The sequence below is a fragment of the Abramis brama genome (assembly GCF_963993115.1).
Source record: "Abramis brama genome assembly, chromosome: 10".
Lineage (NCBI taxonomy): Eukaryota > Metazoa > Chordata > Actinopteri > Cypriniformes > Leuciscidae > Abramis > Abramis brama.
In genome coordinates this window covers 30651640-30675117 of record NC_139972.1, presented here as the reverse complement: position 1 = coordinate 30675117, position 23478 = coordinate 30651640, and the positions used below count along the sequence as shown (strand labels likewise).

At 38.9% G+C, this 23478-nt stretch overlaps 3 protein-coding genes across 3 annotated transcripts in view; 2 read left to right on the top strand and 1 right to left on the bottom strand.

Moving 5' to 3' along the window:
• Window positions 1–1743, bottom strand: part of LOC311091498 (EF-hand domain-containing protein D1-like) — a 103291-nt gene extending 101548 nt beyond the window's left edge. Inside the window, exons 1-2 of the mRNA XM_084127452.1 lie at window positions 1695–1743; window positions 439–509 (exon numbers count right to left, since the gene is read on the bottom strand). Coding sequence (XP_083983578.1) covers window positions 439–509; window positions 1695–1732 — 109 coding nt within the window. The 5' untranslated portion in view covers window positions 1733–1743. The remainder of the gene's footprint in view (window positions 1–438; window positions 510–1694) is intronic.
• LOC311091491 (uncharacterized protein) overlaps window positions 1–23478 on the top strand; it is a 255781-nt gene that overhangs the window by 73709 nt on the left and 158594 nt on the right. The gene's annotated exons all lie outside the window — the stretch shown is intronic.
• LOC311091223 (uncharacterized protein) lies at window positions 10426–15685 on the top strand. Its single transcript, XM_084127044.1, has 3 exons — window positions 10426–11558; window positions 14216–14288; window positions 14406–15685. Exons 1-3 carry the CDS (start codon window positions 11211–11213, stop codon window positions 14531–14533), a joined length of 549 nt encoding a protein of 182 aa, XP_083983170.1. The 5' UTR covers window positions 10426–11210; the 3' UTR covers window positions 14534–15685.

Here is a 23478-nt window from a genome sequence, read left to right as displayed (position 1 = left end):
AAATACTATTATTTTCTATTCAACAAAGAATCCTAAAAAACACACACACATTTATCACAGTTTCCACACAAATAAAAAGCAGTACAACTGTTTTCCACATTGATAATAATCAGAAATGTTTCTTGAGCATCAAATCATCATATTAGATGATTTCTGAAGGATCATGTGACACTGAAGACTGGAGTAATGATGCTGAAAATTCAGCTTTGATCACAGGAATAAATTGTATTTAAAAATAAACTCAAATAGAAACAATTTAAATCATAATAATATATCACAATATTAAAAAAAAAAATCTGTATTTTGATCAAATAAATGCCACCTTGTTTAGCTGAGGAGACTACTTTCAAAAATCTGAAAAAATCTTATCAACCTCAAATCTTATCAACCTGCGGTTGAGTTTCTCCGTCAGTTCAGAGGTGGCGTCGCCGTTCACGGCAGCGGGAGCGGGTCTCTCCTTCTCCTCGTCCGCTCCTGTGTGCACCGGTGACTCGGGTTTGGTGTCCAGCCTAGGGCTGGGTATCGTTCAAAATCTTTCGATCCGGTGCCATTTTTGATACCTCAGTTTCGATACCGGTTCCTAACGATACTTTTTTCGATACCAATTTTATGAAATCCATTTTAACAAGATTACATAACACATTACCTCAGAAAATTTTGGTTTTATTTTTTCAGTTTGACTCATGCTCCTTAGCCAGTGCACAAAGGAACAAAAAATCTTATTTGAATATATTTCAAAATGTAATTTATTCCTGTGATGTCAAAGCTGAATTTTCAAAATCATTACTTCAGTGTCACATGATCCTTCAGAAATATGAAAACAGTTTGCTGCTTAATATTTTGGAAACTACGATACATTTTTTTTTCATGATTCTTTGATGAATAAAAATGTCAAAAGAACAGCATAAAAACGAAATATTTTGTAACATTACACGTTTTAATGTCACTTTTGATAACTTTAATGCATCCTTACTGAAAAAAGATTCTGACTAACCAACACATTTTTGAACGGCTGTGTACACTCAGTAGGTTATTATTGCAATATAAACACTGTCAGAGTGATCAACAAGGTACCTCTTCATTTACCAGTCGAAGGCGAAGCAACTTGCTATTATGTTTACTCCGTGGCGTGCACTGTCAAGGTCTTCATCATATTTGTCGTGGTACCGGTTTTGCAGCAATTATTTTACCGCAAATACTGCATCGCGCGCTGTTGGCATCGAGCCTGGAGAAATGTAGCCACACTTTTGATCGACTTTTCCACATCTTTAAGGTATTATGTGTGTGTGCTCGCATCTCATGAATATGTGCGCGGAGAGTTTGTGTGTGTGTGCTCGCGTCTCATTGAGTATGTGCGCGAGTTTTGTGTGTGTGCTCGCGTCTCATATAAGTATACGCGTGGAGAGTTTGTGCGTGCGCGCGCGCGTCTCATATGAGTATGTGCGCGGAGAGTTCCGCGCTTCTCGTGTGTGTAGAGTTACGCAAACTCTACACATGTATGTGCGTGAGCGACTTTATGTGTGTCGTTCTGCATTTCATATGTATTTGTTTGAGCACTGACGTTGACGAGTTAACCCCTTAGGTATCGAAATCTGGTACCGAACAACATGTCATTTTTCGATACTCGATAGTATTGAGGCAATTCGATCGGTACCTAAAAAGTATAGAAACTCGGTACCCAGCCCTAGTCCAGCCTGCGCTGCAGCTTCAGTGCGAGCTCCTCGGATGACATTGCGGACTGTGAATGTGATGCTCTGCCTCGCACGATCAGCTGTTCCTGAACACTAGTCTCGAGGTGGGAGAGAGGCGGGGCTGCGGAGAGTCAAAACGTGATCTTTCAAGTCCAATGGGAATAGTGTAAAAAGTGACGCTATAAGCGTCTGATAATAGAGCTCTGATGGCATTATGTTGCCTTTTTACACAATGGATTAGTGTAGATATTGAGGTTCTAATATATAATGTTCATAAGATTAAGAAAAAGTTTTGCGTTGGCCGGAGCCGAAAATGGGTAGCTGCTAAGCTTAACTTCCCTTAACTTTTCCCATTCATTATCAGAGCCCGTCTACGGAGAGCCTTGGCACTTCCTATTAGCCCCATTGTATCGATCTTGGTTGCAGTTCCATTAGAATTCCACTAGAGGTGATCGCGGGCGAGTGCAGACTGAATGGGAGTCTAAGGGGCTAGACGGCTAAATGTGTCTCTTTCACCCGATTGCCGTTGAGAAATCTCAGATTTTATTGTAGGTTTTGCAAGTTCAACATGGGTTATAGGTCGAAAGTTGAATGAACGAGTACTTATTTCTTTTCGATTTCTTACAGGTTGAGTTGTTGTTGCCCATAACACGCTAGCATTCTGCTAATGACGTCAGCATTCTGACGTCATTGACATTTTAAAAGACTTTTTAAACCAAATAAGTGACTCTAAAAAATCTAACACCCAGCAATGTGTAATTTCTTTGCATCTCCTTTCGAATACAACATTCAAATTACTAGACAAAAAATTATATCCTGAGAAAAGTGGATTTTGAGGGTTTTTCGCCATAGACCTCCATTCATTCTGCACTCGCCTGCGAGCGCCCCCGCATGGACAGAGACGTGTTACTGCAGCCAGTCCAGAAACCGGAAGTAAGCAGAGAGTGCCAATTCTCTTCCTATTAGGCCCTGTCCCAAATGGCGCACTTCATGCGGACTTTCGGTCTCGTGGACTTGAATTGCGCGTGCTCGCTGAGTCTACGAGTCCGTAGGCCGTCCCATTCAGCATTTTACCGCTCTGAAGTGTGCTCAGCAGCGCCCCCTTTGTACCCTTGAAGCGGTCTTCCGCGAAGCCCGCATAGAAGCAGGCTCCACGCACTTTAACTACCCAGGAATCCTTGCGAAAGGCCAATCAGACAACAGATGGGAGGAGATTTCACTCACGGATAATTGTTGACATGGCTGAGAAGAAAATATTACGGGTTTTATGACCTAAATGTACATTTTACCAGTTGTTACCTACAGTTTATACAAACATTATGGTCATCGACCAGTGGTTGATGTCTCAAACATAATAATAGCGTGTTTAATAATACGATCGTGTTATGATTCATTAAATAAATAGTACCGAATGTCAGGGCTTTACTGAGTCATATGTAAACATAGTATGAATATTGAAACCTGTAAATTGAAAAAATTATGTTTAAATTATGTTTTAAAATTGTAATCTTAGTTCAAATGGAACATTATGTAGCCTATTATTATGTACAACTGTAAACATCATTTAAATAAGCATGATATATCTATTGTTTAATGCCCAGGTGATATGCACAATATCAAAATATAGAACTGTAAAATTAGGATGTGTAGTTGACATGCAAATAAGACATCGGAGCGCAAAAATGTGATTTCTCCTGTCCAACAACAACCAGGCAGTTATTTCTGGAGTGCCGATCGAGTCTGTCCCAAAAATACCTCTCAATGCGCCCTCGTGGACTCGCGCCAAGGGCCCTATAGGTCTGCACTACATGACGTCACCAAAGTGTGGACTCTGAGGAAGTCCACAAGTCCGGAGTGTGCCATTTGGGACAGGGCCTTAGACATTCTCTGTCATTATTCACCTTATTCCGCCCCGCCCACTTTTAATACTTCGCGCTTCCGCATTTTGTCATCCGACTTCCGCTAAACTGACACGGCACATCCGGAAGCTATTTCAGTAGTTAGAAGATTGTTTATAGTTAGCCAAAACTTTATCAAAATGACAAATAACGTTAATACCGTAAATGTTTTAAATTGGGAGCATGGAGAAAACTTCGTACGACTATCAGTTCGTCTCACATTAGCCGCTTTCCGACCGGAGGAACCTTTTCACAGTTCCTAGAACTATTGGCTATAGTACCCGGATGTCGGCGTGTTCGCACCGCAGGAACTAGGAACGATTTTAGTTCTAGGAACTAATTTAGGTCCTACTTCAGAGTAGGGTCTAAACCAGCACTATAGGAACTACCCGTGACGTTAGTGTACGCTGATTGACCGAACGCACGCGGAGCACCAGCACCCGCCATTTTTAAAACAGCTAGAATGTAAACACACAGATTATAGCCTATATATTTACTCCATAAACTAACTATACAAACATGGAAAACAGTGATAGATGGGTCTCTAAACCTTAAATGCTGAAGAAAAAATCCAACGCAACTTTGAGGGGACCAAGCCAAACATGATTATGTAGGCTAATAACCTTTTTTCATATACTGTCTACTTTATATAACAGTTATATCTAATAAGATATTAAACAGTACTGTTAGACTAACGACAGATCGCTAACTAATAAACACAGAGAATGCGACCATAGTTTGCTCTGGCGTTCTCAGCGCCGCCAAAATAAAGGTCCGTCGCGCCGTCAAAATAAAAGTCACCGTGCTTGCGTCACTCCCATAGACTGTAAAAAAATATGGACGTAGTGTCCGTGACGTCACCCGTAGGTTTCTGAAGAGCATTTTTGAAGCCTAAAGTGGGCGGAGCCGGCCGTCGCCATCTTGGCCTTGCGTCACTCCCGGATAACAGAAAATAGACAAACAGGCGGGGCGTGAGTGGAGCTGAGGAGCCTGGCTATCTGAAATCACCTAGCTCGACGTGATCGAGTTAGCTGATGATGTAAAGCCAATTAAACGTTCCTATTTTTGCCCTTCGAAATATTATAATAGTTAAAAGACATGGCTACAAGTGAGACTGTGTATTACTTCGAGAGTGTTTGTGTATGACAGTGATTTATGTGCATACATGTCCGTCACTCTTTCGTGGTCCGTCAGCGCGGCATCGCTCAAGTTCGTAGAGAGCTTATTCAGTCCATTTTAAATTCTGATGTTGGCCGTCTCTCAAATGGGTTATGGTTTAACCGTTAAACCATAGATATATTGCCTTTGAAGTGCAAATAAATGCGCTAGAAAATCCGCGCTCATTCATGTGCATTTATTGCACGGACGGAGAAAGCGCCGACGCCTGCATGATTTCATCTGACGGTAACTTACATAAGCATATAATCCATCTGTTCCATGGGAGCAGAACGAACGAGCATTTATTGACGTTTTAAATTTGAAAACCCCAAAAAGCAACGAAATTGTCAGACATCCATTAGTGCATGTTCACAGAGGAAAACAACTGAAATACAGCGCTGGTTGTTCTCTCGAACGATAACGACGGAATCCAAAGACGTGGGCTTTGTAACGTTACCCAAGTATTAAATTGTATGAAATAATAATCCCGAAAAAAAGCACAAACACTGCAGAGATGGCAAGTTCAGCAGCTAACATTGCTGAGGTGAAGTGACGGCTAGTAACAGCAGACAAACGGCTAGCACTGACAGCGGCAATCCATCTGTCACTCAAGTGGCTTGGCCACACCCTTAAATTTAAATATTAATCAACTAAACGGACGAGTTATAAAATAATTCACCCCCCTCACAGTTGTTATGAAGGGCAAAATTAGCTGTATAGACCAAATCCACATACAGACACCAGGCTTTAAACACGTTTTTTTCTGCTGTAAAATTTGGCATTTTAACATGGGGGAGATACAGATTTGACTCACTTCTGACAACAGCCTCAAGCGGCCAGTCAACGAATTGCAGTTTAACTCACTTCCGTGTTGGTTTCAAGAGAGAGACGGGGAGGTTGCCGCTTGGTCACTCCCTTACCCCTCCTACCAGTTCCTATGGCCACTTGGTCAGTGCGAACGCAAACAGCAAAACCGAGTTTGGGGGAGAGTAGTTCTTAGAACTGTTTAGAAGTGGACAGTTCCTAGAACTAAGTTCCTAGAACTACTTGGTCGGAAAGCGGCTATTGTCTCATCCATCGTCATGGCCAGAGGTAACGTTAACCTATGGGAATATTTAACTACGTCCTGTCAGAAGGAGTTGATGGAGCAGCGATGAAAAATTATTTGTAAATAATAAGGAATGAGAATATTTAGGTTTAAGGATAGGAGATTAGGTAATTGGTTAAATATGAACGATTAAATAAGTTGTATAAAATCAGTTGTAAGAAGTGTTTGATGTTTTCAGGAAGCTAGAGACACCTTCTACTGACCATATAGATACATTTCACCATTTAAATTTCATAAGTAATAAACCAAGATGGTATTCATTTGCAAACTTTACGTGACTTATTCCTTCTAACTAGAAGACTTAATTCATTTAAGTTTTAAGGGGAATCTACAGAGCTCACATTATAGTTTTATAATAAATGACTGACAGGTAAAATCTGGTCACATTGTAAAGGTTTATAAAAATAACTTCATAACAGGTAACATCTGGGCACATTGTAAAGGTTTATACAAATAACTATTCATAACAGGTAACTTCATCGCCTGGACGAGGTTATTAAGTGCACAATATTGAAGAAAAATGCGATATGCGATAACTCATTAAACAATGCGATACGATAATGCTTAAAGTATAAAAAATTAACTTAAATTAGATTTAAAATTATATAACCTACATATGTGTTTCACATTCTTTTTGTAACAAGAAAACATCCCTTCAACTTGTGAAAGTGAACATCAGTGTTTTACTGTATATAAGATGTGTTATTTTAACATCAGTGTAAACCACGGGGTTCAGGTTATCCTACATTAGGTCTATTTAACAACAGAAACTGAATAATCAAATGTAAAAGTAAAACACTGCTTAGTTTTTCACTGTATGAATTATATAAACTGATTAAAGCGTATTAAAGCTAAAAAAAAATATGCATATTGCGATACATTTGCGATATTTTGATATATTGTGCTCTACATGTTGTGTTTGGAAACTGCTCTCTGAAACACTTCTCCTCCATGATGTCAAGCCAACGCGAAATCACCTTGCTTACAATGGACTGAGAAACACCAAACCTTTCAGCAAGATCACCCTGCAATAAATTAAAGGGTTAGTTCACCCAAAAATGAAAATTATGTCAGTAATGGAGTGAGACCGCTCTCAGTTTAATCAAAAATATCTTAATTTGTGTTCCGAAGATGAACGAAGGTCTTACGGGGTTGGAACAACATGAGGGTGAGTGATTACTGACAGAGTTTTCATTTTTGGGTGAACTAACCCTTTAAGACGCAGCTTCATCAGAGTCATCAGGAGCTGATACCAAGTGTGTAGCTGAAAGCTGTTGGTGTGTGAATTGGTAAGGTGCTCGGCAACTGAGTGGAATGCATCAATGTCGACCCTGTGTAGAGCTGACAAAGGTGGTCGTTTCTCAGCAGAGTTATGTAGTATGGCACTGGCTCAAAGCATTGTGTTCCCATTTCAGATGTAGGAGGCTTCAGGTTGAGTTGAGATTTTGGAGCGTAGTTGTGGTCAGAGACAGATGGATCCTCCCATTGTGTTTCTGCATCACAGGTCTGGGGCATGTGGCTGTGATCCTCCTCACAGTTGTCCACTGCAACACTGACGCTCATCGATGTTCTATGGAAATAATAGAACCATAAACATTTTTACATTAGTACTTAAAATAGAATTAAATAGTACTTTTTTTAAATTAGATTTAAATTAGTACTTAAAATGTAGATTTAAATTAGTACTTAAAATGAGAATGAATTAATTTATGATGGCACTCATACTTGGAACAGTGTGAAAAAGAAAGATGCATTAAAAACGAGACAGTATGCACACAATCTCCTAACTCTACGTAGGTCAATATCAATATCTGAATGAGAGATGTAGCTAGCTGGCCTCCTTACAGGAATAATGTGAGCTATTGTAAGACTGTAATGTACCATAATATATTGTACTAAAGTGAATATTCATTCATTCTTTATTTCAGACCCTTAGGTCCATATCACAAAGTAAACGAAATATAAGAAATATGACATATAGGTGGCCAATGGTAATCATGCAAGATTCGTTGTATTTTGTGAACGGCTCGTTACTAATCTTAAATGTATTCATAGAACGGACTTCATCTAACGTTAGGCTAACAAGCACATAGATAGGTAAGTTAGGAAACAACAGTTAGGTAAGTTAGCTTACCTGCATCTGACAACCTGTTCAGCACCCGTTGGGACTTTTTTACTAGAACATCGTAGCCCAGCCTTTACTCGGGGTAAGGGTGTTCGTTCGTCAGTCTGCTCCCCGTCCATAAAATGGTACGAACACCACACATGGTACGAACAAACAGCGCTTGGATGAGCACTTCAAGTTTAGCGCCTTCCGCCATTGCCTCAGGTGCTCCTCGTGTAAATCGTAAAGTACACCACAACATTCCGATCGCTTTAGCCTACATTGTGTTCGTAACACCGTTGGTTAAATTGTTCTATCCTCTTAATCCAATTGTTATGGCAGCCCCTAACTGAGCATATAATACTTTAAATATTTTACCGTTACAACTATAGAATTACGCTAGAAACTAGCGTAGGTCCTTTCAGCCGGAAGTTGAAGTCCCGCTTAGCCGGAAGTAAGATGACAAAATGAGCGTAATGGAGTCGCCCTTGTTGTCATGGAAAATAAGGTGAATAGAGCATCACAGTCCCGCCCACAGCCCGAGAGCGCTTAGGTGCCAGAAGTAAATTTCCCATTCATTTCTCCCATTGACGTTTTGGAAAATCCGTATCTAAAGAGTTTTCTTGGGATAACCAGCTACGGCTGAACTCATAAGCATACAACATATCATTTCGAGTGAAAAAACGAAGAGAAAATCCAGTGTACATATTTCATTTCCGAGCGAAGGAACTACTCATCCCATAAACCACCGCGCCTCACTGAAGTCGACTGAAGCCACAACCGCGAAAGAGCCTGCCCTTTTGAGCGACTTCCAAATCTGATGACGGCCACGCAAACTTTTTCCTCCAGTGCGGTCATTTATCGTAGTGAATGTGCAGTTAATAGCAGCTCTTTCAGTAGTAATCGTGTAAATAAAAGTGTTTTATATAGTTATTGTGTATTGAATTTTATATTTATCATCGTGTATTTTATATTGTGTGCGTGTGTGAAAGCGGTTAACGATAACTATACAATTATTTGTAATGTCTAGCATGTTGTGTTGTGTGTGGACGTGTTTATGAAACTGCTGGTAGCCAGGTCACGCTCTTAGACCAACCGCCTGCGAGGGTGGGAGGAAAATGAAAAGACTGGCTGGGAGTCGGATAGCAAGGCTGGTGGACCACGGCTCACGGGTGCAGATCTGGCGGTCCGTGGCGTTCTGCTCATTGGTTTCAGCGGCCCACGAGCAGGTTGCTGACAAATACTCCAACAATTTCCCACTTGTGGTCCATGCTCATTTTATTCATGAAGTTATAGTTCATCCATTTTAATAACATTTAATGTATTGTCTTAATATCCACAACAAGTGAAAATTAAAACGTGATGGTCAGCAAACCAGAAAGTGCACCACGCCACCAGTCTGATGCATGGATCGCTCTTGGACCACCATCATATTCAGTTTATTAACTTGCCATGAATTATTACACAAATGTTCAGTAAATGCATGTATGCCTGGCATCATAAAATGCCTGATATGACTCATACCATATGAAGGCTACAGTAGCCTGGCTAACGTGAACGATAATGCTAACTAACGTTACCAACCTCCCTGCAAAACTCACCACAACTTTGTAGGTCTTTCTTGTCCCTCATGCTGGCCCTTACAAAACCCACAAGCTGACCCTCGGGACACGCTAACGTTACACTCAACTACATGACCTGATTTGAAGTGGTTTTCACCCCTTTTAACACTTTTGTTTTCCTCCTTGGAAAAAGCCATCATGGCAGCCAAGAGATCATGATTGCACTGATAAGTCTACCGTGCAAAAACCATAGACTGTAAAAAAATATGGATGTAGTGTCTGTGACGTCACCCGTAGGTTTCTGAAGAGCATTTTTGAAGCCTAAAGTGGGCGGAGTCGGCCGTCGCCATCTTGGCCTCGCGTCACCATCTTGGCCTCACGTCACCTTGCGTCACTCTCGGATAACAGAAAATGGGCAAAGAGGCGGGGCGTGTGTAGAGCTGGAGGAGCCTGGTTATCTGAAACCACGCTCGCGGCTCGACGTGATCGAGTTAGCTCAGGCTGGGGAGGTAATAGGCTTGTTTGAGATGCGCCTTGCCTCGCCTGAAATGTATGCGAGAGTAGGCGGCTGCAGTGAGGGGAGGAGTGAAAAAAGCACAGGCAAGACGGACAGTTCTCTCTTCTCGCAGTGGATCTGACACCTGTGAGATCAAAGATGGATATTGCGGGATTCACGCTCGTGCACAGTGTTGCTAATAAACTGGATGTAATTTAAGTTCTGTTGCTTTTATATGAAAATAATTATAATGAACAAGACACCCATTATTATAAATATGACAACAATCAAATAACCTATATAGAGATCACACTGTCAGAGAGTTTGGGAATACTCACACATAATTTATCCACATAAAAACACGAGATCAGAGTTTTAAAATCAAACAGTTTAAAAGAGAACAATACATCACGGTTGTTTAAACCAATGAGCATTAAGTTGTGTCGTCAGCAAGTCGTTTCCCGTCATGCTTTTGATCAGCGCAGTCGGTGGAGAGCAATGCGCTCGACTGCAGAATCCGACACGTCCGACTTGCGATCGCGAGAGTTTTTTGACATACGTCAGCATGACATCAGAGCAAGGCGGACCGCACTCGGACACATTTCTAACCGGCATGCATCTCGCGCTGATCGCCGGTGATCGGTTCTGCGCAGATTTTGCTCATCTCAAACAAGCCTAATGCTATAGGGATCTCCCAGTCACGTGACCCCTAGCCGCGTGTCAGCCATTTTGACGGAATACTTCAGCGCACCTACATCAAAGAGTGTAGAAGTACCAAGAGGCAAAACTCAATAGAACGTTCCATTGCAACAAACTCACCCATGCGCAGAGCTGCAGCTCCGCCATCTTGGACTGAACGCAACACAGCTGTCATAGAATTGAACGATACCGGTTCAAATTCAAAAGCGGTTAAATGAACTAAAAAGTAGTTTCTAGTTTTTAATATCTCTAGAGCAGACATCCCATGTCTCCCGGAAGATCCGGGAGTCTCCCGCATATTGATAGCGGCTCCCTGATGCCCACAAATTAGCTAAAATCACCCGGAATCTATAGACCCTTTGCAAACACGTGACGATGCCATGCTGGATGGCAAAATCACTGGACGCGCAGGCTGAGCAGTAGTAGACGAGCGGGAAATTTGAATAGTTTTAAACAGATTAAAATAGATAACGTTAACGTTACCACTAAACTTCATGGCTTCTTCTATTGAAGAAGTTGTAGTGCCGTTATCGGTCGAGGTAGGGCATCTGGTAGGTGCTCACAAAGAGCGATATTTGGAGAAGTTGGAGATAGCAGGTTTGGATACAGACCCTTACCTTCTTCCTCCCTCAGTTTTCACGGACCTCATTAAATCGCCGAGTCTGCCTGACTTCGGCCCACACGATTTGTACCACTATGTGGTAAACGGGGTATCCCCATACACTGGTGCTGATCTCAAAGCTTTTAAAAGTCTGGATGCTTACCAGTTCTTTGTAGCTGGCTGGGTTACAGGAACGCGATGCTACGCTAACGGCGGGGGGAGGTACCTCATAATGGCAAAGGTAAGACATCGATCTATGGTTTATTTTGTATTATTACATGGCTTAGTTGAATTCTAATGTAGAATGCGGTCTGTTATTTCTTGATAAATATTTATATAACACGTAGCCTATGATTTTAGAGGACATGGTCGGCCGTGGCTTTTTAATGGATGCCTGCACAGTAAATTCCCCAGTGTTAAATTAACACTGCTCAGAGCACAAATGGTCCCACTCTACATGGTGTTAAAGTAACACTGAAGCAGTGTTAAAGTTAATGAGACAATTAAGTGATCAATTGAGTGATGATTGAGCATTAGTGATGAACACCTGTTGTTGTTAACAAGCAGAATCACTGAAGGAAAGAGAAACAGTAGAACTACAACTGACTTCAGCCACAGCCTTAAATTAAATCAGATGAAGATAAAAAGACATTAAATCTGTGAAGATCTCAGCAGAGGAGGATTAAACATTTCCACAAACAGAATTACCAGCCTCACTTATTACTAACCAGACTGACTTTATTTCTGTCATATGTCTATTAGGGCTGGGCGATATATCGCTTGACATTGATATGCGCCTCTCGTCAGTAAAGCCGGTTCCTTGATTAGTAGTAAATCGCCTTCACCTGCTTTCAGATGGAGCGGCATTTACTACACAGCAAAAACTCCAGTGTTAAATTAACTCTCCTGGGAGTGTATATGAGTCCACACTCAAGATTGTTGAAGTTAATGAGATAATTAAGTGATTAATTGAGTGATGATTGAGCATTATTGAAGACACCTGATGATAACAAGCAGAATCACTGAAGGAGAAAATCACAAATTGTAAGCCACCGTTACAGCGATCAGTGTTTGCTTTAGTTGGGCTCTTGACCCTTACTGTATATTATTAACTTTAGACTTTGTTTGTCTGCTGTTATTGATTTATAACAGTCAAATGAACAAAGAAAAAGTGTGATCTGATAGTGTTGTTTATGTTTTGACATAATCATGCTGTGATCTGAAAAATGAAACTTATTGAGATAGTTTGGTGTAACTTGTTAGCAGCAGCTCTGTGATTCTACAGCATATGATTATCAGCATTTTTCTTATAATCCAATATATTTAATAAACATTGTTCTGATCAAAACACTTTCAAATGTATAAAATAATAAAGCATGTTGCAGTGGCTGCCACCAATCACAACTCATTAATGGCTCCCATCATGCATTGCGGTATGAATAAATTATGATCTGAATTGTTTATGTAATTTACTTTTCCTAATTGAATATTCTGCTCGTCACCATTGTTGAGATGCATAGACTGAATCTTGACCTCTGGCAGATATTGAATCTCCTCCTAGGCAGATATTGACTTATATATTAAGGACTATATTAGGGGGAAGCACAGGCGAAGCACTGCTACTTGGGCGTGATATCTCTGCGCCCAAGTAGCAGTGCTTCGCCTGTGCTTCCCCCTAATATAGTCCCAAGTCAATATCTGCATAGGAAATCGCCTAGTGTTAATCTGCATCGCTATTTGTACTCATTGTGAATACGCAGGCCACAAGAAGTAATTAGGTGGGGTTTTTTTTATTTTTTATATTACTTTTACTCAGGACATGCTAGCTGGCAACAAAGGATTCCATTCATTATGCTAAGCTAAGCTAGCGCCGACCCTGTCAAACTAAAACAATGCATGCACTGAGACAAAAATGCATTTGCCCACCTATCTAAATGTAGGAAAGAAGATGAATAAGCCCTATTTCAAAAAACGGTGGAGTGTTCCTTTAATCTCATATGACTAAAATGTGCTTTAAGGTGTCATGTCATTAATTTCATCTTCTATAATTTACAATGGTGTAGGCAGTAAAAGTTGAGGAAGAGACACGACAACAGGGAAAGTCAAGGCTATGGTTTGACATGAGGGCTGGTAGGGTGACAGCATCTAGGTTCAAGTCAGCTGCAAGGACAGACCCTACAAATCCTTCCAAATCCCTAATTAGGCAGATCCCTGACCTATGCAGATTTTCAACAGTTGCAACCAGGCATGTGTGACATAATGACACAAACATACAGTTACTGTTTTTAATTTCACCATAGTGTAAGTGAGTAAAGAAATTAGATGTTCTTTGAACTTATGTTTCAACTATGGAAATGTATGCAATACATGTTGTGTTCTAATGTAGAGGGCCCCTGCTTAAAAAAAAACATCAAAGAAACAAACACAAGACAAAGAAATGCATTTATCATTGGAATATTTATTATAGTCAGTATTACAAATTATCAACATTAAATTACAAACATGATGACAGATTACATCCCTCAATCTCTTTGAGTGCCCTTATCTATTTTTTATCCCAGGTGTATGGTGTAGGTCCTTTGCCTATTTATTCCTAATGTTCCTTTTAAATGGTTCCTGTTATATTTAATTTACACCTTTTTAAACTACTCTGTGATATCTGTGATAGAATATGATACAAGAGAATATTATGTGCTATTAAGATTAGGCCAATTTTGGGTACTGACATCTATAGTACTTATAGTTCTTAGGGAACAGAAAGGAAGATATTTAGAAAAATGTCAGTAACCAGACAGTTTCTGGTCCCATTGACTTCCATAGTATATTTTTTTCCTACTATGGAAGTCAATGGGACCCAGAAACTGTCTGATATATTAATAAATGTTTCCTATGGTCCAGGATGACATCTTTGGTGTGGCTTCTCCTGGCTCACAAACAATGATCCAGCCTGCACAGCCCACCAATGTAAAAGGTGATTCAGCTCACATCTTCATCCCTTAATTATTCCTTATTTATATGAAAACTACAGATATTTCAGAGATAAAAGTTAAACTGATTATTTTTTTCTGTCCTTTTTCCTCTCTTTTAGATGAGATGACACCACCACTGCCCTTTGCTCCCTCTCCACGAGCTGCTCGCACAGGTTCCATCAAAGCAGGGGGTCTACTTTTTGTCCTGGACCATTTTCGGTGGACAGCCCATGATGGATTCCATTGATGGCCTTCTGGCAAAGTACCATGGGCAGAAAGACCTTCTTACCCAGGTGGATGCGGAGTATGCTGCCCTTGTGCAGGCTGCCTCCAGGGATCCCAATAGCCTCTTACACCCGACAACGAAACTGCATATCTCACGTTATGTGAAACACCTGGCCAAGATGACGAACACAAGTTCATCCCTGAACACCAGTCCAGAGAAACTCCTGGAGACCCAGCAGCTGTGGCATCACCTCACAAAAGGTAGTGAAACAGTAAGTGTTCCAGTGGTAACCCTCCCACCTGCCCCAGTGAACCCACCCAGAATTAAGCCCCAGGAGTCCCCGCTAACTAAAGGTGAGATTGAACAGATGGTGAAAGAGATTGTGGCGAAGCAGCAGCAACAGCAACAGCAGCCGGTTACAAAGAGGACACGGAACTGTCTTGCTTGTGGCCAGCCGAAGTCACGTTACCTTGGTGATGGCTCGTCCATTCATTTCTTTTATCAGTCTGAGAGTGTGAAGTACTTTTACTGCTCTACAAAGGTATACCAGATGTATGCAGCAGAAGGCCTCACCAATCCTCGAATGCCATTTGCTGACTTTGCTGAAACACCCTTTTTTAATCGAGAGTTACAGGCCGCAAAGCAGCGCTCTGCAGAGGCAAGACAGGTATTGGAGGAGCGGAAAAAGAGAAAGGCCATGGAGCAGCATCCCACTGGTCGCCTCTGTAGTTTCTGCCACAAGCCCCTCAAACAAGGCCCAGAGAGTCCACACACACATACTGGGTTCCCTGGTGTGGCAGGGAAATATGTATATTGTCCTGCCAAAGTGTTTTCCCTATATCAGACAGAGGGGATGACTCACGAGATGACTTGGGCAGAGTTCTGTCAGTCTTCCTTTTATGAGACAGAAAGGAAGAGATGGGTAGCAGAAAAGGGAAAGTGACTGCCCTCATGTTTCCTGGTTATGAATGTATATATTGTAATTATTGTATCATAAAAAATATAACTCTGTATCTTGTTTGTTATGGATATCTGTTACATGCTGAAACCACTGTGGTTTGTTCTTGCTTTACTTGTCTTTCAGTTTTTTGTTTTGTTTTTACTTTAGAATGCCATGTTGGTCCATGCATGACTGTAAAATTTTAGAAAGTCTGCTTAACTTTTACTATTATATTATGCATAATTTGTCAGTTAAAATGTTTTTACAATTCGTTAAAAACATTTTCAAAACTATGATTATTTAGATGGTGGAAAGCACTCCTTTTAATCTTTTGTAATTGCAAATACTTTGCATCTCACCTGTAAGAATTGTTTTGCATATAATATTTCTTAAGCATGTTGTTATATTGTTCTTACTTTTATTAGTTTGTTACTTTTGGCACAATCATATTTATAACTGTATACATGCACATGGGCAGTAGGATAATCTTTGTTTAACTAAAAAAGTACTGTGTAGCCTGTTTCAGCCTGTTTCTTTTTTTATTCTTCCATAGACCTTTGTTCAGTAGGTGTTTTTAAACTGTCACTTGATTTCAAAGATTTATTATTTCTTTTGGTCATGTTGAAATATTCCCATTTTTTTAAACATTTGTTAATTCAATTGCCTTGGTTCACATTATTGTGTAGGCTACTGTTACTGTACTTAGTGTTTTGGTAGAATGAGTCTTTTCAAATTAAAAAGGTATTATTTTATATGTGTATATTATATAAAGATATATTTATAAAAATGTTTGAATGTTTATATTTTATTAAAACATAATTTAACTGAAAATATCCCGAAAATCCTTGACCGTTATTTTGGACAAGCACAATAAGTTACAGTATATATCGTATTGCACCAATTAATTTATCAGTAAAATAAGGACTGTTATTTTGGACAAGCACAATAAGTTAGATATCACATTGCACCAAATAATTTTTCAGTAAAATAAGTATCCTTCAGAAACAAGTTTCATATTAGAAAACAAAAGTAAAGAGATTACTGATTCATTATCCTTTAAAAATATGAATTAGTGAATGTGTCAAAAGGTATAAATAACATAATTTTCATCTCAGCTGGGATTCGAACCGGGGTTTCGGCGGGGAAATATATTGATAAAAACTGGGACACGCCCTCAAATTTTCTTCACTTCTGATTGGCTAGTCACCGATCTACAGGTATACATGCCTGGCCACTGCTTGGAAGGCAGCTATGCTCACCACTATACCACCAACGCGTGCTGGAAGATGACTTACTAGTCGGAACCAGTCCTAGTCATACAGTCCTGACCTTTTGCCTTTACAGATTTTTACGACTGAATATATCACTCATATTTATTTTTGATAAACATTTCTGTGTTAAAATTAAGTGAATCTGAAGTACACCAATCGTTAAATGACATTTAAAGACCCACTCCGATGAAAATCATGTTTTTCTAGGTGTTAACATGTTCTTGTGGCATTTTTCTGATGTTAGAGGACATATCTTGAGAAAAATAAGTTCAAAGTTGTATTTCTGAGTATTTCTGCATTCAAATGGCTGTGAATCAGTAGCAGACGCTAAAATGCCAGCTAAAATAGACTGGAGTTGTGACGTAGTAACTCCACTGGGCGGTGCCACAAGCTCATACTCCCCTCCGCCCCCGCCCCCGCGGCTCAGGTTCTGAGGAGTAGAGAAGACGATGGCGGATCAACACCTATGTGCGGTAGCTGGTTGCAATGCTAACTGTACGTTCACACCGCCGCCGACTTGAGCGGCAAAGAAGCTCTGGCCGCCCTGTCAAGGACGCTTGTCAAAAAGTACGAGGAAGCTTGTTGACGCTTTGGCCGCTCTGACGTAGCAGCATTCTATGTTCGATCATGGGAGAAGAGAAGTGTCACACCATGAAAAGTAAACAAAATAAACAAGCAATACATTGACACTAGAAACCTTTTATAATGACAGCATTTGTATAACCGTTTTGGTCACATTATTATTTATTATTATTAATAGTGAGTGCGCGCGCGCGGCCGAGGCTCTCTCTCTCTCTGCTATCTCTCTGCGTTCTTATATGCCCTGTCAAGCGCGCCCTGTTAAACTGGCAGGACTTAAAAACACATGCAAATGATAAACTTTCACTCTGATGGTTAAACTGCAATTAATCCGATAATGATAGGAAACCCTAACCCAGCAACGGCGATGATCAGCTTCTCCTCCGTTTTCTCGGAAGCTCAAGTCGGCGGCGGTGTGAACGAGGGGGAGGGTCGTCTCCGTGCCAACGGCTCCGCCCACAACGCAGAGGCGAATTGCTAATGAGCTACTGCCCCAGCTAACACACGACGTAACAGTTACGTAATGTATTCGTACTTTTTGGTCATGTCATGACCTTACTAACTGACAACGTAACTACAACGTCGCATGCTCGTAATTTCATTACCATCATATTACCAACCCACAACGTCGTCAGTACGTCCTCGTAAGGTTATAAGATAACCAACAACGTCCCAGATACGTACTTTATTCGTAATAATGTGGTAATTTCATGACGTAGCCTACTGGCAACGGAACTGCAACGTCACGGGGCCGTAAGTTCATTACCATCATATTACCAACCCACAACGTCGTCAGTACGTCCTCCTAAGGTTATAAGATAACCAACAACGTTCCAGATACGTACTCTATTCGTAATAACTTGGTAATTTCATGACTTACTGGCAACGGAACTGCAACGTCACGGGCCCGTAATTTCATTACCATCTTGTCAGACTGCATGAAATATTTTATTTGTTTCAATTGTTTGTTCAGTATTTCTTACGTTTGAAAGACGTTCATTTTATTCAAGTAAGGTTATAATTCTAGATGTTTATGTTTCTAAATGTTGCGTGGCTTTGACGTTTTAATGGGCGTGCGCGTGAACCTTCGAGTCGACCTCAAACACTGGAGCGGAGATGAGTTGCCATGGAAACGGCGCGGCACCGACCCGCACGCGCCTGCCTCACTGACTGCAACTGACAAAGCAGCTGAACTCCGTCTCTCGCTGTTGTTTTCACTGCTTTCTGGTGAGTTTAGTCTCTAAAATCACACAAATAATACACACAACTGTTCTTGACACTTCTCTTACTTGTAATTGACACGCTTCTGTTGAATATTTGCTTAATAGAAATGGTTTAGTGTCTTCGGAAAAAGTCCGTTAGCATCTCAACCGTTTTCAGAAGAGGTAACGTTAACGTTATGCTAACTTCATAGCTTGAGCTTTTGATATGAACGTTTAGGCTTTTAATCACATCTTAATAGGTAGATGAGAGGTTTTGGTAGTTTTGTAAAAAAAAATAAGTTAGTTTGGAAGTGAGCTAATTTATTTAACATAAACGTACTCGATGACGTCACTTACATGGAGTGTGAAAATTGGCTGAAACTAGCTCAATGGTTAACACAAATTGATAAAAAAATAGTTCTGTGATTTCAGCAGCAACAAAATAATCCTTCTACAACAGAGGGAAGCTCCATGACTTCAACATTTCTGAAGAAAGCTGCTGCCAGAGAAGTTGGAAACAGGTGAAGTGAGGAAGCTCATTAAATTACTTCATAACCATTTTCTCACAATATTTTGTCACCTACTGTATATCAACATGCATCTGTTATTTTCTTAGTTTTTAAATTCTCATATTTACATTTACATTTGTTTGTTTAATTTATTTTAAGAAAGTTTTGACATCCAAACTTAAGTGACACTGTATGAGCAATATGAATAAGTGAATAAGTAAAACTAAAACCATAGATGAAACATTTATGATTATTATCAGTGTTGAAAACAGTTGTGCTGCTTCATATTTTTGTGTTTTTCAGGGTTATTTATTTGAAACCGAAATCTTTACTCTCTCTTCTGGTCAATTTAATGCATCCTTAGATTCCTTACTGAATAAAATATGTTTGTTTTTAGTTTTTTTTTGTTTTTTTACTCTATTGAACCCAAACTTTTGAACAGTAGTGTAAACTACTGTTTATATGTTGGGTCTATTTCACAATGAATCCTGGAGAGAGAGAAAAGAAAATGGATTAAACTGTTACATTGGTTTACACAAAAAGATTAATCAGCACAACTGTTTTGAACATTGATAATACTCAGAAATGTTTAGGATGTTTACACTGTAAGAATGTATAGTATTCAAATATTAAAATGCTGACTCGTTAGGCCATGTTTTCTCATTAAAATCAGATGATTTCCTATTAATTCAATATAATGTAAGGGAATAACTCTAGAATAACCTTCCTGATAATGTTTGGGGCCCAGAAACACTATCCTAATTTAAATCTAGATTAAAGACACATCTCTTTAGCCAAGCATTCAATTAACACATCTCATAATCTTGCACTATATGATGAAATAGTAAAAAGTTCACATGACCATCTTTTGCCTGAAATAATATGAACAGCAGCAATGCTAATCTTTCTCCTGTTGTCTCCTTGTTTCCATCTCAGGATGCTCAGCATATTTGACTAGAGATTACAGCAGCTCCAGTTCGGATCCAGCCTCACTTGGGAAGACTTCTAATGACATCAACACTCTTGAAGACAATGTGTTTAAACAATTTTCAGATGTTAAATGATATTTTAAAGTGTTTAAACTAATTTAAGTTTTTATGTCAGGTGGTACAACAACAATATTGTGTATTGTAGTTGTACCACCTGACATGGAAAGTGTACCACCAACCTACCCATACTTGAAATTAGCAGTTTTTATCAGTATTTGAGAGAGCTCTACAAGCTTTTTCACTTTGCCAAAGAGATCAGTTAGGCTCCTCTGGACGATGCATTATCATGTTTACTGTTATTACCTTGTAAATTCATAATAACATTTGAGAATATACAAATTGCTGGACAAAAGTTTCTCAATTACCTCAACAGCTTTAAAACTACTGATATTTATAAAAAACAATTATATGAAAGGCTTCAAACCTAAAATGATGGCATAGTTTTTAATGTTTTATTATTAAGACACCATTTTAAATTGTTCATAAATAGGCCTAGTTTCCTAGTTTAAAAAAATGGACATCGTAATCACGACTTCAGAAGAAGAAAAACTAAATAATATGTATTATTAAATGTACCAAAAAAAAGATTTCAAACTAAGGTTTTATAGAATATAGTGAATAGTGATACATTGTCATGAAGTTGTCAAATTATTTTAAAAGGAAATAATGCACTTGCCACAACATAACTTTGTGTTGTTATGTTTAGAAAAATATATGAGCGATTTTTAAACAAAACTGTCTGCTTATACAGATTCTATCTTTCAGTGCTAATTGCTTTGTGTATTTAAATGTTAAATGGGAAAACACTCAACTGTTCTTTTTTCTTGCATTTTTCTTTTCTTATTCTTGCTTTGTTAGCAAAGCAAGCCACCGAAATGAAGATGTGTAGGAGTAGTTAGATGTTCAAGCTTTTGGGGAAAACCTTGTTCATTTAAATGTATAACCTGTTTGCATACTGTTTTTGCTGTTTGTGCTTTGTTCTATAGTAAATTAACTGAATTAACCAAATTTTGAGTCTGTATCTTTCATATGTCATTGAAAAAGTCTCTAAAATAGTTTTGGGCCAATGAGGACAAGTTAAATTAGACCACTGCATGTCCGCCCATATTATTAAAAACTAAAATGACCAACTGGTTACCAACACACGACTGTCAATCTACAACGTTGCCACGACGTCGCCGTTACTTACTGACAACGTTACAAAGTTACGTCTTGACAACGAATCCAGGAATTTCACTTTTCCGGTTGCCACGACGTAACTAGTTACGTCGCCACGACGAAAGTTTGGTCACCAGATTACGTTGCAGTTACGTAACAGTCACGTATTTGTGTTAGCTGGGGCGCTCTGCTGAAGCAAAGTCCCAGAAAACGGCACAGGTTTTGTGATTTAGGCTAAAAACGGCATAATCATCATTTAAAGACCACTGAGAATGTTTAAAAATAGCTCAAAATATGATCGGAGTGGGACTTTAAGCTGTACGAGTATCGCATGCATCGCACATTAGCATCGACCTTGCGTTTCTGAAGCTTTATAAGCCTAATTGCGACCCCTAGTGGTCACAGTTTTCATTACCGTCTATCCACAGCTGAGCTGAAGTGTGTCATTTCTGTTAAATACACTCATGCAATAACCATGCAAAATAGCCGAGTAAAGAAACACAAATTAACATCTCATCTTATACCTTGTCATTTACTCACCCTCATGTCTGTCTAAACCAATATTATTTCATACCCAAATTTGTGATTTCCATGCAGAATATTACTGGTACAGTACTTTTTATTTAAATAATAAAAATCACAGTGGTTCAAATTGATGAACAATAATTTATGTTGGAAATGCCAGCTGGAAACAAGTTACATTTTCTACACTGTATTTGGGAATGTATTCTGGTCAAACCATTTTGGATACAAGTTATGGATATTGTTCGGGCAAAAATGTGGAATCGCTTCTGAACGCAGTGGAAATTGAATTGATAATCCTAAAAAATTGGTTTGATTTGGTGATCATAGACTTTCATTGGATAAGTAAAACAAAGTTCATAATATTTAGTAAGCAGCAAAGTAATAACAAGCTAAAATTAGGATTAGGCCTAATAATGAGGTAATATAATTAAAATACATTTCTGGATGTTAATAGATCATGCTGGAAACCACATATAATGTAAAAACAAAAATGTCTAAATCCAATACATTTTAGAAACAAATAGAACAAAATATATTTTGAATGAAAACTCGTGAAATATATTGTTCACTTATAGTTCCATACATTATACTTACTGTGTGGAGGTGTGGGGTAATTTACTTCAAAATTGTATTGGGAGGCTGTTCAAGAAAGTCAGTATAAACTGTAGAGCCTATGTTCAAAAAATAAGGGCAAGAACTAATGCAAAAAATAGATGTATAGCCTATCTGTCAAAGGGGTAAACCTGTGGAATAATTGTGACAAAGGAATTAAAAATGTCTAGTTCACTTTGTAAATTCAAGAAAATGTTTAATAAATTGTTGATAAATTGACAAAAAAAAAGTTTGATAAATTATATAAGTATGTGAAATATTTAAACTATTGAATTATTGTGAAATATTGTAATATACAATGTAATATTGTATGCCTGTACTATTATCTGTATTACCTGTAATATTATCAACCTTACAGAAAAATCAATAAAAACTTCAATAAAAATAAATAAAATCACTTTGGTTCTCCCGTGGCCAAATTCCGATTATTGTTTTAATAAAATAAATATAATAACACTACTTTCAATAAAATGCGAAAAAATAGGGGTTTTTTTCTTCATTATTTATTATGTATTTATTATATAAATTAACTTACATCATCCACTGATATAAAATACCAGATTTAGTCCATGTGATCTTCACTCAGTGAAGTTCACTTACGTTACAAGTCGAAAAACAAAATTTCTCCTTTAAGAGAAAACGAAAGTAAAAGTGACGCACAGACGCTTACGCGTGTTAATTTGATGCACCTTCAAATTTAACATTTCTTTTTGTACTCTGTCGAATATTTATTTGTCTGCACAGGTCCTTTTCGCGTCTAATAGTATCAGCTTACCCAGGATTGGTTTGGATTTAACGTTAATTGGTTTTCGATTTAGGCTTTTCGACATTTTTCGCGGCATCAGCTCTGTGTTAAAGGAGAAGTTCACTTTCAAAAAAACTTTTGCTGATAATTTACTCACCCCCATGTCATCCAAGATGTCCATGTCTTTCTTTCTTCAGTCGCAAAGAAATTAAGGTTTTTGATGAAAACATTCCAGGATTTCCCCCCATGTAATGGATTCTATTGGGACCCAAACGGTAGAAGGTCCAAATGACAGTTTAAGTGCAGCTTCAAAGGGCTTTAAACGATACCAGACGATGAATAAGGGTCTTATCTAGCGAAACGATCGGTCATTTCCAAAATAAATAAAAAAGTTTAAGTTTTATAAGCACAAATGTTCGCCTTGCTCTGTTCTGTG